A 17,905-nucleotide genomic window follows, 5' to 3' on the forward strand; every position below is an offset into this window, starting at 1 on the left:
ACAACCCGCTCTACAGACCGAGATAATAATAAGTATATATACACAGAGAGACGTAAATGGGAATGTAGTATTTATATAGCACGGTTCTAGTCTACATATGAAACCACATGAGGGATTGGATAAAGATCTCAATACTGCTTTCACCCAGTATCCTTTTGTCCATATTCCATTAATTCATAGATCTTAGTCCTTCACGGGGCCGTTATCTAAGAGCTCGCAGCCTCAGGCCCAAAGTAAACACAGTGGCGTCTGAGATTGAGGGCCGTGAGGTCACCACGGATATGTGATGACAGCTCAAGTCAGAGGCCTGACTCCTGAGGGGTCACCCAGTCTGTCTGCCAGGGGCCTGAGGCACATAGGGAAGTATGGAAGGTGAAAGAGTGAGTGCTGAGAGCAAAGAATGTGACCACTTGCTCTCTGAGGTCGTGGATCCATACTTTGCCTTAGCTTGCATCTCCTTTGTTTTTTAAAAAACAAAGTTGTATGTGGAACTGTATACCAGGGGTTCTCAAACTTTTTGGGGCCAGGGACCCCTTACAGGGGAGAAATAACATAATTATAACATTGATTAAGTATATTCTTACTACAATTTATACTCTTAGATACCATTGAAACTATTTGTGTTTTAGAACATTTCAATCTAAATACTTCAGACCTGTTTCATAGTAGTAAACAGAAACACATTTCAATTTGAATCATGTCAAGATAAGATGAGATAATCCTTTATTAGTCCCACAGCAGGGAAATTTGCAATGTTATTGAATGTTAATACCACTTGTATACCTTAAACAGTGGGTGATTTTATTCAAATAGCATTTGGACTCATCTTGACAGCCTTTATAGTCTACATTCAAGAAATTGATCTTAAAATCTTTCGGAAAATAAACAGTAGCGAGACTGACATAGTCCTAATAAATTAAGATATTTAAACTTGCCATTCTAAAGCTGACTTTAAGTTAGTGCTTCAAATTAAAAATAATGAACTTATTGCTGTGTGTCACAATCACATCAGAGTTTCTAATGTGGGTAGTAGTTATGGCCAGCTTCAGTAGGCAGTATATTTTTGCCATCATTGGGCAAAGATTCCATAATAACCTTTCAGCATATTGTAATTCAAGTGTTCTGAGAGAAAACTAGACTTCTGCACCTCCTCATGGCTCTGTTTTCAGGATTTAGAAAATCTAGCCTGTGACGGAAGACTTTGACCAATCACAGGTAATTTCAGAGAGAGAGAGCGTTCCTATTGGCTGTGCTCCTGCTGGTGGGCGGTGCTTGGTATTTCATCAACTTGATCTGAACGTGGCTGTCGGGGTCACAAACTTTCTCATTTTACAGCTAAACAGTACACTACAAGATGATTCTGAAAGCATCTGAGGAGAGAAATAGTCATTACAGTAACAGAATATTGATTCATATTTTATCAGCGCTGCCTAGTTGACCGTTTTATCGGAGTTCACGAGTGATTGACAGCTGCTCAGAGACGGCAGACTCCAGATCAGCTCTTACTGCTTGTTTTCCTCCGGTCTGTGAAATATTGCAGATGCCATTAGGAGCACTGGAGGACACTGGAGGACACAGAGGAACATGATTTTTTTCAGATTACCTGTCTCATGCACTAGTGTCAGGATATATTGACCATTTTATAAAAATAACTTTTTTTTCATATTTGCTCCATTTCCACCCTCTGCTGCTTTAAGGATACAGCACAGTTTTATAATTTATAGCAAATTATTTCGCAGACCCCCTGACAGAGTGCCACGGACCCCTGGGGTCTCCTGGACCCCACTTTGAGAATCACTGCTGTATACAGTTAAATGTTTCATTTATTAATTAAATTGCTTATATTGACTTAAAGCTGCAGTGGGCAGAGAGTGGGTACAGAGAAAATATGATTAATAAAAACGTATTTCTATTATTTATATAAAACAATCACTATATCCTGTTAGTAGTGCATGAGACAGGTAATCTGAAAAAAAAATCATGTTCCTCCTTTTGTCCTCCGGTGTCCTTCGGTGCTCCTAATGGCATCTGCAAGATTTCACAGACCGGAGAAAAAAAAACAGTGAGAGCTTATCTGGAGTCTGCCGTCTCTGAGCAGCTGTCAATCACTCGCGATCTCCCACCAAACGTTCAAACTAGGCAGCGCTGATCAAATATGAATCAATATTCTGTTATGTTATAATGTCTATTTCTCTCCTCAAATGTTTTCAGAATCATCCTGTAGTGCACTGCTAAGCTGTAAAATGAGAAAGTTTGTGACTCGGCTGCCATGTTGAGATCAGCTTGAGGAAATACCAAGCACTGCCCACCAGCCGGAGCACAGCCAATAGGAACGCTCTCTCTCTCTGAAATGACCTGTGATTGGCCAAAGTCTTCCGTCACGGGCTAGATTTTTTTACAGGCTGTAAACAGAGCCATGAGGAGGTGCAGAAGTCTAGTTATCTCTCAGAACACTTGAATTACAATATGCTGAAAGGTTATTATGGAATTTTTGCCTAATGATGCCCAAAAATATACTACCTACTGAAGCTTTAAAGGCCCCATAATGTAAAAAGTGAGATTTTCATGTCTTTTATATTATAAAGCAGGTTTAATTGCTATATAAATACTGGTAAACTATCAAAACGCTCAATATACAGCGAAATACACACAGCTAGTATTCAGAAATTGTGCGTTTGAAACAAGCCGTTGCGATGTCACAAATATACAACATTTAGACAATTACATGGTTTTAAACATAAACATTCTAAATGTGTCCCAGTTTATTTCCTTTTGCAGTGTATGTATGAATGACATCAGCTGACAGGAAGTAAACATGGACCCAAACCATTGTCTAGCAACACAATTCCGTTGAAATGCACTAAAACGGAGTGTTTCAGGCAGAGAGTAAATACAGGTATATTCAGGCAGACAGTATGAGGAAAATAAAGGGTTTTTTTTAACATTACATCGTATAAACATGTTGTAGTAGAAACACAAAATACAAGTATGAACCTGAAAATGAGCACGATATGGGACCTTTAAATCTACAAATGGATACAATTTAACACAGTTGGTCTATACATTTTTTGCAGCCTAAATATTTAGTTTATTGTTCCTGGTCACTCCTCCACCTCGTGCTCCATAAATAGGGCCTATAATAATAATACTCGTCCTGCTCGTGGCAGCTCCGCGCGGCAGTGACAGCGTTAAAGACACTCAGCTCAGCTCGGTCTCCACCTTTTATGTAAATGCAGTGTGTGAGTGGGACCCGAGGCGGAGAGAAGCGCTCGTGAATGGAGGGGGGGGAGGGGGGGGTAGGTAGAGGGCGGGGGGGGGGGGGGGGGGGGGAATTGCCTTTCACGGATGTTGTCCCTTGCGCTCACTAGCAGGAGGTGTGGGTCTCTGTGTGTCTCCGGTGTTCTATCATCTATTCGGAGGAAAAAGAAGCGAGAGGTTGCCTTTAAAGACGCGAACGTGCAATCATGTCACGAGCGGTGGACTGTGCGACAAGAGCATCACAATAACCACACAGAAGATAAACAGGACTCTACCGGGATACAGATATGGGTGGCCACATAACGAGAAATGCCTTTTACGGTAAGAAATACATATATATTTGGTTGTATGTTTGGGGAGTATATTACATATATAGGCTGTGGTTCTATAAAGAGTGGTGGTGTGTTTAATATCAGCTCAGCTCCCATCACTGTGCTGTCTCTCTATCAGGTACCATATCGCCACTACAGCCTATTCTTCGGTCACAGTTACGTCACTCCGGTGATTAGAATAAAGGGGCTCGAGACGCGCAGCTGTGTTCACTTTAGATTAATGCGCCGCACCTCCTCGCGCTCCTTCCTATACGGAGACAGACCCGTATCCCGGGTTGTCCCGGGTTAAACTGTGGTAAAGTGTTCTTATGTAGTGCGGGCTCATGTGAGCCTCAGTGAGGGATGGAAAGTTGCGGGGTTTCCCTCTCTCTGCTCTGCTCTCTGCTCTGCTCTGTGCGGTGGTGGTGTGGTGTGGTGTGGTGTGGTTTCCCCTCCGTTAATAAAGAGACACAGTGTGTGTGTGCAGCTGTGCTGTAGGGAAATCGATACATTGATTCCCTATCGCAGTATCCCTGTGTTAAGAGAAAGGTCGGAGCAGCGTGGTGATGTATGGCTAAGGAGCAAAAACTGCATTGAATAAATGAAAGTGTTTGTTTGACTTGGTCTTGAAGTAGTGTTTGATTGTTTTATATAGTAATAAATGGAGCTCAGGATTTGTGTGTGTGGATTCACTGACAGTTCATAAAGAGTGGAAGTCAACAGTGAAGCTCCTGTGTAGGTTAAATGGGCAAACTGTAGGACAGCTTCAGGCCTTGTGTGTCTTGTTTGATGACAAACAGCAATCATCACACTTTGTTAAAACTTTTTTTCCCATAACGCTTCATCATGTTTGTGTTTTACCGTACTGTATATACTGTATATACGGGCTGTTAATTGATTATTTAATTGAGATTAATCTCGTGATTGTCCATAGTTAATCGTGATTAATTGCAAATTAATCGCACAAAAGGATATGGTATCTGAGTCATTTCATCATATCCCACAAAATGACTAGAAATTTCACTCCTAAAACATAAATGATGCATAATCTAGAAACAATGACTGATCATTTTAAGTAACTGAACGTGATCCAAAATGCGACTGAAATGGTGTAAAATTGATAATTATGCAACTAAGTACATTTACTCAAACACTGTACTAAAATATAACATTTTTTGTACATTTATCTGACAGCTGTAGTTACTGGTTACTTTTCATATTCAGCTTGTATGTATAAAATGGAACTGTCAAACAATTAAAACTTTTATTTGTGATTAATCGCGTGATAGTCCATAGTCAAACGAGATTAATTGCAAATAAATCCTGCATTTTTTTATCTGTTCAAAACGTACCTTAAAGGGAGATTTGTCAAGTATTTAATACTCTTATCAACATGGGAGTAGGCAAATATGCTGCTTTATGCAAATGTATGTATATATTTATTTATTGGAAATCAATTAACAACACAAAACAATGACAAATATTGTCTTGACTTGACTATGAGTTGCCCAAAACTGCATGTAATTATCATAAAGTGTGTAAAAGGGAGACTCCTGGGTACCTATAGAACCCATTTTCAGGTCAAGGGACTCCTTTGAAAATGGCCATGACCCTTCACACAGTCAAAAAAAAGGAAATGGCCATGCCTATTTTTCTCACCAAAATTTTGCATAAGTTTGGAGCGTTATTTAACCTTCTTCGCAGCAAGCTAATATGACATGGTTGGAACCAATGGATTCTTTAGGTTTTGTAGTTTCATATGATACCAGTATCTTAAATGCGTTGAAGACATTAGTGGCATTAAGACAAATTTGCGTTAACATGTTATTATCAAGTTAACTTTGACCACCCTAATGTATGTGCTGTATATTCCTGAACCTATAGGAGTTAAGCCTGTTCCTACAGCCTCTTCTGCTTTTGACCACCTGATCGTTCTAATTAAAGCCCCAAGATTAATCCAATTAGTTAAAGAGGGACAGACTAAGACAGCAGGAAGAGGAAGCTAGAGCCCCTTTTCTTTAGGATCAAGGCCAGTGTGGTTGAAACATGGTAGGATCCCTCAGAGCTAATACTGATTTCACTCTGTATTTTACTAGGATCAGACTCAATTTTGGTACCCTTTAACCTGTTAAGCCCTAGCCCTATTCCTTGGAAAAAAAAACGCCTAGAATAAGTACCCAAAATTAATCAGGACTAGCTCCTCAACCATAAGGCTTAGGTGCATACAGTATATCTGGTCTCCTTTGAATGGTAAGAAGATAAGGAATATGAATTGACACTTGAAACTGTTAACTGGTGTGTATTTCGCATAAAACCTCTGAACTCTACCCATAAAACCCAGTCGCCAGGAACAATGGTGGTTGTACGTTTCTGCAAACCAAAGGACAGTACGTTGAATGTCGGCATTTCTATATTTCATAAATATGTTTCATATTGGCCTGGTATCACACTTGCAGAAATGCACAATGACACATAGTTAACCTTGTGAAACGATTGGTTAGTTTTAGGCAACAAAACTCCTTGGTTAAGGTGAGAAAAAAGATCATGGTTTGTTTTCAAATAATAACGTAACAACGTAGCGTAACAACGTAGTGTAACAAAGTAGCGTAACAAAGTAGCGTAACAAAGTAGCGTAACAACGTAGCGTAACAACGTAGCGTAACAACGTAGCGTAACTACTGTACATAAATAACAACCGCCCGTAACAAGCGTAACAACTTTACGTAAAACAAGTTTAGTTAACAAGAGTAACAACTTTACGTAAAACAAGATTAAGTAACAAGCATAACAAGATTACGTAACAAGCTTAACAAGCGTAAAAACTTTATGTAAAACAAGATTACATAACAAACGTAAAGTCAACGTTTACTTTTGGTTTCACACTGGACACTACTAGCGGTCTCCTGGGTGAAAGTGCTGTGTTTGTTTGATCCACCCAGCCTTTGTGGACATTCTTGCTGGTTATACTCATTATTATAACACGTAACCTTCAATAACGGCTGCTCAGTATACTATGCCACGTGCTCTGACCGAATGCAAAAACATCCACATTCATCTTATTTGTGGCTTGCAGAACCCTACAATTTTTTTCCTGGCGACTGGCTTGACCCATAAGTCCATTTTCAGATACAAAAAAGTAGAAATAGTGTACACAGTATTGATCTGCACTGTTATTGTCATCTATAGTGGTTATTTGCATAAAAACACAATTCAAATGATTAGGAAATAAATTATTGTATTTTTATTTTTAAATATTTGCTTTGATTTAAAAAAAATCTTGGCATTAGCAGTTTTAATGATGTATTATAACCTGTTATAAGTTTCTCGCCAAAACCTTCATTTTCCGAGATTGCATTTGAATACATCAAAGCTAGAATTTACCTAAGCACAATACTCATTTATTACTCAACAGAGCTTGAACGCACCAATGTAATTTATGTGCTCCGTTAACGTTAGTAGCTCCGTTATTTATCCAAGCAGGACTGTGCGGAGCCAGAGTTTCAGGATACAGGAAGTTGGCTCCGGTCTCTCGAGCTCGCTTGAGCGGAGCGGAGGAGTCGTAGCATTTATTCACGACAAATAAACTGTACACACACTGCTACACCTACGTTCACATCTATAACGCCACCAACAACCTCACACTCACAGACTGTATGTGTGTGGCGGCGGCAAGCATGAAGCCATTGGCAACGCTAGAGCTGCTAACGTAACACAAATACACACACTGTTTGTAGGCCAATCGTTATCGTTAATCCTGACAGACAGAGTGTCGTTACGCTGGGCAGACACACAGCGGACAACCTGCTAAACTAAACTAAATGTGCGGTGGAGACTTTTACTGGGAAAGTGTCTGCCTGCTAATTTAATGCTCCCGGACGTTGAACTGGAGACAGTGAACGCAGCATACGCTCCCGTACGAGTGAACTCGGGACTCAGTTGTCTGTTGTGCTCATACGCTGCAGCTGACGCACCGCTGTCTCTTGTCGGTTAACGGTTAATAATCGGTTAACGAGGATCAGTTATCGCATAAGAAAATCTTCAACATTAGCATTCCTAGTCAGAAAGCATCAATACAAATAGGAATATGAGTACCTGAGGCATGAAATGCCAAGGAATCGGGCAACCAGGAACAAGTTCTCAACTACCATCCATAGCGTTTTCCCTGCCTGCCAAAGTGGCGAATGGCCTGACGATTTTACCTGCCACTGCCAACACTTTACCCACATTCGGCGGGAGGCGGGTGCTTATTTCAGACCCTGAATGGGAGTATGTTAATCCCAAAAAGAAGAGTGGGTTAAAACTAAATTTGATATTAAAGTACAAGTGTTGCTATGGCGACCCACAGCCATTGACAGAAAGCATTATGTTCTTTCTGGAACTGAGAAGAAAGAGCAAAATTTAAGAAACCAGAGTGTCTGGTCTGATGTTTTCCTCCTTACAAAGAAATAAAACTACCTAAAGTGAAATCTATCATCCAGAAAACCTGTCACTGTTCTTCTTATTTTGAACTCACTGTTTACGTGTAGGTGTGAGAAAGGTGTGACTTCCCGAGGAACAGATTATGCTTTCTAAAGTTGCACCTCTGCAGGCTGTCGTCCTCAGGTGTGAAGCACCAGAGCACATCCAAACAGTGTTTGCTAAATTGGTTGCACAATTGAGTCTTTCGAGTATGTGGTGAGCTCCACTTCTGTGCTCCCGATTGACTGAAAGTGGGCCAGTGTCTGAGGCTGCTACAGGCTGATTCGATGGAGCGTCTGGCTCCGCTCGATGTGTATTGGATCCAGAATCCAAATGCAAAGCGGAGACCGAGCTGAAGAGATTGCCATATAACAAAGTAACGTTTCTTTACTTCCTAGAATCAGATCGGATCACGGTAACGTCATGGGATGTGCCTCGGGTTATTGAATGCCAAATAAAGGCAGCAGATATTTAATACAGCATGCAGACCACCAGCCACACTTGAAAATATTTTATTTTTCTTCTTTTTCTCTTTCTTTTTTTCTGCCTTTTGCTCTTTGTGTGTATGAGAGCGAGAGCAAAGAAGACAGAGCTTTAATCAGGCCTGAACAGTTGCTATGGAGTGACAGAAACATATGTCTCAGGGTCAGGTGGCAGTGTGTGTGTCAGTGTCGTCCAGATAATTCTTACTTTCTCCTCCTCGCCGGTGTGTTCTGGGACAACAATCTGCATCAACACGGGTAGATCCCCCTTGCATATACATGTGTGCAAACCTAACCTTCCTTTGTCCAGCAAGCATGCAAAATCATGTGTGTGTGTGTGTGTGTGTGTGTGTGTGTGTGTGTGTGTGTGTGTGTGCAGCCAGCCCTTTCATCCTCATGACAGGTCACCTTCAAGACAGTGCCCACATAATGACTCCCGTCCAGTACTGAATAGCATCTTGCCTGCTTTCAGTCAATACACACTGCATATCATTACGCCTCTCCACCAACCTGCTCTCTTTCACTGCCAAAGAAGCTTCATTGGATTCCATTGTGTGCTCCACTGTGTGCGGCCTCGCGGTATTATTACTTATTGATCACTGTTGTGTAATCCTGCTCGTGAAGAGAATGCGGTAACAGCAGGAAGACCGGTGGGCCCGTTAGCGGGTGACGTCAGCCAGAATTCATCATCTCCGCCGTCTCACCTTTCACTGCCAGGTCAGCGCTGTTTGAAATATTGATAGCAGAGTGTCTCTACAGTAGGGTAATCATATTTCTATAGGTATATATATGTATTTATTTCGGTGGCCCCAAATGTAAATGTATGTAAAAACAATACAGAAAAGGCAATTTAACGCAACTTGACACAGCCTACCTTAACTGTGACATTAACAATAAAAAAATGAAATTATTTATTCAAATTGAAAACTCAAAGTTCTTTGTTCTTCCACAGTCTTATACCCCTTTCACACCAATGACCAGGGTTGGACCAGGGTTATCTGACCCTGGTTCAACCCTCCTTTTGTCAATTCAAACCAAGCCAGTCAACCGGGTTAATCCCTGATCAGGACAATCTAGATACGACCTGGGTCACAACCCGGGAGCAATGCATATACCAATTAGCTCAGATGTTAGAAATTGTTGGTGTTACAACCTCTGGAGGATTACAGAAAGAGGAGGTGATAGTTGCATCATCAATGTGTGTAAACTGTCACAGAATGATTCATGTTTCTGGGATAATACCATGTAAATATAGTACACACAGCATTTTTAGCTTTATAACATGTTTAACTAGGTTGTATATGTGGAGCTGTAATGTATGCAAAAACATACAGACAACATACGGATTTACAGTATCTATTCATCAACATGAACCTTTTTTACTTTACAGTACCCATTTATCATATATTACACATTGTGTTATCTAATATGATAATATAGGCAACATTTACAAAAGGATCAGACGCTTCTGAAGGCTGAAATGTATATTTCACTCACTCCACCATCCCAGTAAAGATTTGCTTCATATAGTAGACCTAATAAAGTTGTACAGCTGGACATGTGGCTACTGTTAGATAATGTAAGAGCTTGTCCAAACATAATCAAATGAGATTTCATTTAGTTCGCTAATTGCTTTATAATGTAATGAACTAGGGCTGGGTTTGATGGAACAGGTGAGAGATGTGTCTTTTTGCAGGTTTATTTAGAAAGATAAAAAGTAAAAAAAAAAAAAGCAACATTATAAATAGAAAATGTGCAAACACGCTTTAAAAACAGATGCTGGCGGTACCGCAAGGTGGTCGGCTTATTATTAACGCGGTGTGTTTCCGTGTAACGCAACGGCAAATGCCTCTCTCATTCAGCAGCCTTTTTATGTTCGTTTAACGTTACTCTACATTGTCCCTCACCATCCCGATGATTCTGAAAACATTTGAGGAGAGAAATAGGCATTACAGTAACAGAATATTTATTCATATTTGATCAGCGCTGCCTAGTTTGACCGTTTGATCGGTGTTTGCGAGTTATTGACAGCCGGCTCGCATAGACGGCAGCTGGATGGCAGACTCCAGATCAGCTCTGACTGGTTGTTTCCTCCGGTCTGTGAATCCTGCAGATGCCATTAGGAGCACCGGAGGACACCTGAGGACACAGAGGCACAAGATTTTTTTCAGATTACCTGTCTCATGCACTACTGTCACGATATAGTGACCGTTTTATGGGAAAAAAACAAAAACATCCACCAAATAGCAGCTGATCTAGAGTGAACAGTTTTAAATTACGGGATCACCTGAGGTTCCTCTGACCGGTGTCATAATGGAAACCCCCCCACCATGCAACATCACCATGGGCACGAATCATCAGTGCATCATCAACACTAAACCAATAGATTTGTCATGATGTTGCCTAGCAGCACGTCAAGCCCTTTGGTTACCACCAACATAATGAGTGATGAGTCTGTAATGAGTTCCTGTTACCTGTCCCCCAGGTAGAATAGCGGCTACGGTTACTATCACTGTCCCAGTGGTAGTCTCCCTGTCATTGAGCCACACACAGCCTATAGGGTTTCATACACTCAGCCTGTAGCATCTGTCACACATGCGCAAACGCGCATGTGAGGAACTCTGGAGATCAGGAAGAACAGGAAATGTAATACCCTGTTAACTACAATGTAAAAAGGCACCCTATATAAGCTGTGAGCTTATTGAGCACATAAAAACCATCTTGCCTGAGCTGTATTTTTATGCGTCTAAGCCTAAATGATAATGTGTGTGATTAATCGGCACTATTACTGCATGATTCATTCCGCAGTCGGCGTTACATCAGACTGGAATGCCGTTTTGTCATGAGTCAGTGGGATTGAATACATCATCCAGACACTGCTGTGTAAACATCATTAAGATGTTGTTTGTCATTGCCCTCCAGGCTTGTTGGCGGCGTTGTAAATGACACTGTCAACGGATCTACGGAGAGCTAAATCAAATAAAGAACTCAAGAGTAACATTTTTACACTGGTAATCTTTGTGAAAGATGAAATTCATTCTTTTTTATCTCTATGAGATGGATGCAATTATTCCAAAAGAACAAAATTAGTGTTAAAGCACAACAGTCAACATGGCGTGAAAATATGTTTTCTTAACTGATTGTTTTGGTGATGGATCTACAGCAGTACATTAGTAATTTTGAGAATTTTGTATTTTATGTAACATCCAACTCTAGCCCTGCATGCTTGCATATTCCCAAAATAGCTGAAATATTTCAGGTAAGAAGAGACTTACAGATCCACACAGGCTGTTTGTGTGTGTGTGTGTGTGTGCGTGTGCGTGTGCGCGCGCGTGTGTGTGTGTTTTCTCTAAAGACTCCTAGGATGAGTGTTAAGCTGGGCTTTACATAGCAACAAGTACAGGCAGTGGGTTGGTATGTGGGCTATCTGTGCTTCATAAGCACTGCTGCCGATGTTGTGACTGAATGGTATAGACCAGTGGTTCTCAAACTATGGTACACGTACCACTGGTGGTACGCGTGCTCTCTCTAGTGGTACACGGAGGAATCTCTGACTATCGATTCCTCTGTATTGATGCTTTCCCACAGTTGCGCATGCACGATGACGCATATGCACGCCGTATCATGTTTCAGTTTGTTTTGGACCGGAGCCACGGTGAATAGCAAAAAAAGCACTCGACAGCGTGGTGCTACTAAACCTGAGGGGACGCACCCTATTCTCCCTGATAAAGCGACACCGTGAACAACAAATCTGTGTTGAAATCAGCAGGAGGAGAGTTAGTAACGTTAGCTGTTAGCAGCCGGTGGGCAGCACAGTCCTGACTGGCTAAATACTGGAGATACGAATGTTAACAGAGGTGCCATTGAGTTATTATTATGAGGCGTTCAAAGTCGGCTCAGGAAAAATTACTATTTGGTGAAGGTAAATTACAACGTTATCATGATGTGTTCAAATGTAATCTCGTAAAATGTAGTTTTTTGGGAGAAACTTGAATACATCCAGTTGTTTGAAGGAGATGTTTTCATATCAATATAAAATAGATATTAGAGAGAGAATTATGATCTCTTCAACTTCCTAACACTAGCTCTAAGCAGCTTGCCAAGATTTTTTTTAATCAAAGCAAATATTTAAATAATCATAATCATTTGAATTGTGTGTTTTTATGCAAACAACCACCATAGATGACAATGACAAAGTACAGTACAGTACTGTGTACAGTAGGCTACCCTCCCTGCCCCGAAAAAATAGGGCTTTTTGGACCTGCAGTGCATGCTGGGGGATTCTCTGTTTTGTTTTGTTAATGGAAACATTACTACCCAAAACAGTTAGTCCTGGCAACAATCTGGGTTTCTCATGTGGCCCCCAGGAAAAATAATTGCCCACCTCTGGTCATAATGGTGGTACTTGGAGAGTCAAATGTTTTCTGGTACGTGGTGTAAAAAGTTTGAGAACCACTGCTATAGACTAATCATGTTTCATTATTGGTTATACATGGTGGTGGTGATCTGGGTCAGTGGTATCTACAAATACTGGTCAGCAGGTTTGGGTCACAGTAGAAAATTATTGTTTACACACAGTTAATTCACTATGCTTTACCTATATGTGAATCAGTATATCCCCATATGCTATTTCAACTAATCATCATACACCAAAAAGATAGATTTTTGGTTTCACATGGGACACGAACAGCAGTCTCCAGGGGAAAAGTCCAGTGTTTGTTTGGTCCGACATTGTCGCTCTTTATACTATGTCACCTGACTTCCTTAGAGGCAGCCCTGCGCATCCAGGCTCACTGTTACTAGGGATTACTATGTATACTGTGTATTGCAATTTTTAAGCATTGCGATTCGATACCAGGATATATTGCAATTTATTTTTGTTAACTTTTTCAACACTAGACCATGGGGAAAAAGTTTAATCACACACATCTAGGGACTTTTACTTTGGAAAATATCTAAATGAATACAGTAAATGTTTGATTTTCACCATGTATGTAGTAAGAGATTTCCTGAAGTCAAATATATCAGTCATTGTCAGGCATTATTTATTACTTTTTTCCCAGCAACCCAAAAATCAAAGAATAAAGACATTTACCTCACAAATTAGTGGTATTTTCTTTTTAATGTATAAGGGACATGTAATGATTTATACTTCTGGTGAATATAATCCATCAATTTTATTTCCATATATGTATTTTATATATACAGTTCCCTTTGTTAACACCTTATTTTGAAAACCGTACATAGTCCCACGTGTATACTTCCTCTAACTTCTCCAAGTCCGTCTCTAGCTCTCCCGTCAGCTCCGTTCTCTTTATCCATCCATGGTCAGCTCCATCGGGGCCGTTTGAATGCCTTTTTTCATAAATGTCAGTATATGGGTGCCTTACAGTCATAGCCTATTTGACCACGGAGATGAGAGCGACGGCCGACTTGACCGCTCGTTACCGCGATACGATATGTTTCCTGTCCGTGACAGAGTTAGCATGCAGCTTTAGCCGTGATGTCTAGCTCTGTTTTTCCTGTCAATGTGTGAAACCCAAAGTGTTTCCATCCTTTACTGGATGTGTAGTGTTTACCACGCTGGATTTAACATCGGAGGGTGCAGGTCGTATCCAAGCCGACCCTCCGCCGTTTGTACTTTCTCGTTTCGGCTCGCTGTAGTTTGTTTTGGTTGACGGATACGGAACGGATATGACGTCACGTTACTCAGACTATAACAATAAAAGCGGTAACTTCCTTCTACCTCCACATAGACTCTAATGAAGCGAGTATATCGCTTCTGGCATAAAAAAAAATTAAAATAAGAAAAAACACACAATACATAGGTGAATTGTGTTTTTCTCCCAGCTCTAATGAATACATGGGTTACATTTGAATTACAGTGCTTTATTGTTTGCAGGTATAAGTACGAACAGTGACTGAGTACAGCCTGGCTATTTGGTATTCTTTTACAACTCACCACACCCTGCATATGTTACAGTGCATTCAAACCCAGACCTCTTTGCACACATTTAAAAAAAATATACCAAACATTGATTATTAGCAAATAATATTCCACCTAATTCCAAATAATACGGATTAACTGTGACTTTATGTGACCATTTCATTCGGAAAATAGCTTTTACAGTTGTTCTCCAGAAACAGGAAGTCAATTTGCCAACCAAATACAGAGCAAATATTTGAATAGTTTTCTCCCACCTATAAAATCCTATTGGCATGGTAAACCGCTCCGGGGATGGCTGGTGAGTAAGGACTACACAGTTCTAGATTAAAAAGACAGCACACACAAGAACACAGCTCACCTCTCACTGTGAGCCAAATGAAATGGTAAGAGATTAGTTTACTGCTCCACCGAGATGTTCATTGGCTTATGACAGGTATTAGCTGCACACAAGCCTGTGCATTGTTGTTATTAGTGGGATAAAGACCACTACGCTCTGGGGCAGAGGAATACAAGCTTTGTTTTTTTTGCTTTGTTTGTTCATAATAAGACATCCGTGACCTTTGGCAAAATGGCTCCTGTGAGGCTGTTAAAAGTGCTTTTTCCCAGATAACACAGGCATACAGCTGTGTGCATAAACGGAGTGTTTAAGAGGCAGCTGTCAGACTGATGTTAATAGGAGCCATTTTCAAGCTGTTTACATCAAGGGGTCATATCGCGGACTCCATGGACATGAGCATATACTCCAGGATTTGTGTTGCTGAGCTAATTGGAGGACGGAGACCAGCCTGTATAGGCTCGAGGCTGCTTTGGTCTGTCTAATAACTTAAAACTACAACATGGGATTTAAGAGTACACTCTGAATCTTAAACAGTAGAACTACGATGTGAAATAAATAGTTTTCTCACCCATATAAACACTATTTTGCTCAAATTTCTCTCTACAAAGTACATTCAAAGCTTAACTCATATGTTTCTGTCTCATGGTCTTATGCCATGTTCAGACAGACTACAGCCCTCAGGTAAACCACCATATGGGCTGGTGTTGGTGTTGGCGTGTTGCTACAGACCAGGGTATCTGTCAGTTGATTCAAATATTTAGAGGAAAGTATCGAAGCGCTCAATATACAGAGAAATATGCACAGCCTGTATCCAGAAATTATTCGTTTGAAACAAGCCGTTAGGAACATTTGTGATGTCACAAATCTACAATATTTATATCATTTCACAATTTTAAACGTAAACATTCTAAATGGGTCCCAGTTTATTTCCTGTTGCAGTGTATGTGAATGACATCAGCTGACAGGAAGTAAACATGGACCCAAGCTGTTGCCTAGCAATGCAATTATTTTGCAATTCCATTGAAATGTACTAAAACGGAGCGTTTCAGACAGAGGGTAAATACAGGTATATTCAAGCAGACAGTATGAGGAAAATAAAGGTTTTTTTAAACATTACAGCATGTAAACATGTTCTAGTAGAAACTCAAAATACAAGTATGAACCTGAAAATGAGCACGATATGGGACCTTTAAATGGAGATTTATCAATAATGATACTCCTATCAACACGGGAGTGTGGGCAAATATGCTTGTTTTATTTAAATGTGTGTATATATTTATTATTGGAAATCAATTAACAACACAAAATGGAATTGACGGAATTGCGACGGAATTGCGTTGCTAGGCAACAGCTTGGGTACATGTTTACTTCCTGTCAGCTGATGTCATTCACATACACTACAACCAGGAATAAACTGGGACACATTTAGAATGTTTACGTTTAAATCTGTGTAAAGGGTCTAAATATTGTATATTTGTGACATCACAAATGGACAGAAATCCTGAGAGCTTGTTTCAAATGTAGAGTTTCTGAATATATTTTTTTTATATATTTCCCTGTGGATTGAGCGTTTCGATACTTTCACAGTATTTATATAGGACTTAAGCCTGCTTTATAATAAAAAAAACATAAAAATCTCACTTTTTTATAATATGGGACCTTTAAACATCTCACAGTAGCCACTGGAAATGAGGTTAAGAGTGGCGAGAGTGAACCATTAAGGTGGCTTTTGCTGGAAGTATAATTTAGTTCATTCATAGAAACCTCACTCTTCCTTCATCGTACATGTGAAACCTGAATAGCAAAGAAGGGTCAAAATGTCACAAAGCACTGAAGACTCTTAAATCCCATTTTAATCCGGTGTAGCTGCTCAGCAGTCAAACCCATTTGTTGCAAGGTATGGAACAGTATACCCTCCCATTGACCTGCAAATCCAAATACCTGCAAAGCTGTTGAGCATTTAAGGTTGTTAGTTGTTAGGATATTTGGTAAAAGGACGGAGGATTAAAAGACATCCATCAGATTGATACAAATAAAGAAAGACATTATCTTGGTTCTTTAAACTGATACCCCCTCTTTGTTTGAATGGACGCTCAGAAAAGTGCACACGAGCTTAGTAGCGAAAAGCTACAATCTGAGACTATAAATATCATGTTGTTGTGTCTGAGTAAACAAAAGGCATCTGTTGTATCCTAGCTGATAGCCGCAGAGTGAAAGAGTGCGTTGATCGAGACCTTTAGATACGAGGGGGTTGCTAAGGAACATGAATTCACACATAGCCTGCTTCCCTCTTACAGCAGCTGCGCCTCTTTAGAGCCCTAGTAATGCATTCAGCTCAATCTGCCCAGGACCATGTGCACCACATTCAACAACTGCTCTCCTGTGGCTCTGCTCTAAGACAAAAGGCCTCGACAGTGCTCTTAGTCTGGGGCCAGATTGAACAGTAGACACGCGCACGTACAGGGTGAAGAACTAGATAAACACAGATGAGAGAGGGAGAGGCTGGAGACAAAGAAAGAGAGAGAGAACACAAAGCGTGCTGATTTTCAGGACTAGCTGCAAGGTCTTATCGGGGCTCCACAGGACATCTGCTGCTGCTGCCACTGTGTTAGCTTTCATCTGTTTGTTTGTCAAACAGCCCTCTGTGATTATGATAGTGGGTACACAGTGAGTCCAAAGCAACATAAACTGAATATTAACTGTCATTTCACTTTGAGCATTTTCAGTTATAGCCATTTATATTTTGTAAGTGAGCACCTGAAATAGGTAGGAATTAGGGCTGCTCAATTATGGCAAAAATCCTACTCACGATTATTTTGGTCACTATTGAGATCACAACTGTTTAACATGATTTGTCATTGACTTTGGAAACATCATGTATTTATTGATATTTTGAGCTGAAAAACAAAAAAAAAAGAAATAAATGTAAAAAAAAAAATGCAATAACGCAACTTGCGATTTTTACCTTGGAGCGGGCTCAGTTTTAAAGCTAGAGTGAAGATACTAGCAACATTGCCTGCTGGAAACACTTATTGTTTTATATTTTTATAAAGCACCACATATTGCATATCCTTGTTGATACTGCCCTTTTGGGTAAAATGGAAATTCGAAA

The 17,905-nt window shown here is 40.3% G+C and overlaps 1 protein-coding gene and 1 long non-coding RNA gene across 3 annotated transcripts in view; one reads left to right on the forward strand and one right to left on the reverse strand.

Annotated features, from left to right (window-relative positions):
* The window catches only part of neurl1aa (neuralized E3 ubiquitin protein ligase 1Aa), a 103,961-nt gene that overhangs the window by 38,938 nt on the left and 47,118 nt on the right, over positions 1 to 17,905 (forward strand). The window contains exon 1 of one of the 2 annotated variants that reach the window (XM_037764134.1): positions 3,328 to 3,579. The exons of the other annotated variant lie outside the window; for it this stretch is intronic. Within the exon in view, the coding sequence (XP_037620062.1) occupies positions 3,546 to 3,579 (34 nt within the window). The 5' untranslated portion in view covers positions 3,328 to 3,545. Of the gene's footprint in view, positions 1 to 3,327; positions 3,580 to 17,905 lie in introns of those variants that run through there. 2 annotated transcript variants of the gene reach the window in all.
* Positions 2,976 to 13,626, reverse strand: LOC119484951. Its single transcript, XR_005206148.1, has 3 exons — positions 13,433 to 13,626; positions 11,227 to 11,229; positions 2,976 to 3,026 (listed from the first exon to the last, which is right to left on the reverse strand). It is a non-coding gene; the product is annotated as an uncharacterized LOC119484951 (long non-coding RNA).

Source organism: Sebastes umbrosus, chromosome 3 (assembly GCF_015220745.1).
Source record: "Sebastes umbrosus isolate fSebUmb1 chromosome 3, fSebUmb1.pri, whole genome shotgun sequence".
Taxonomy (NCBI): Eukaryota; Metazoa; Chordata; class Actinopteri; order Perciformes; family Sebastidae; genus Sebastes; species Sebastes umbrosus.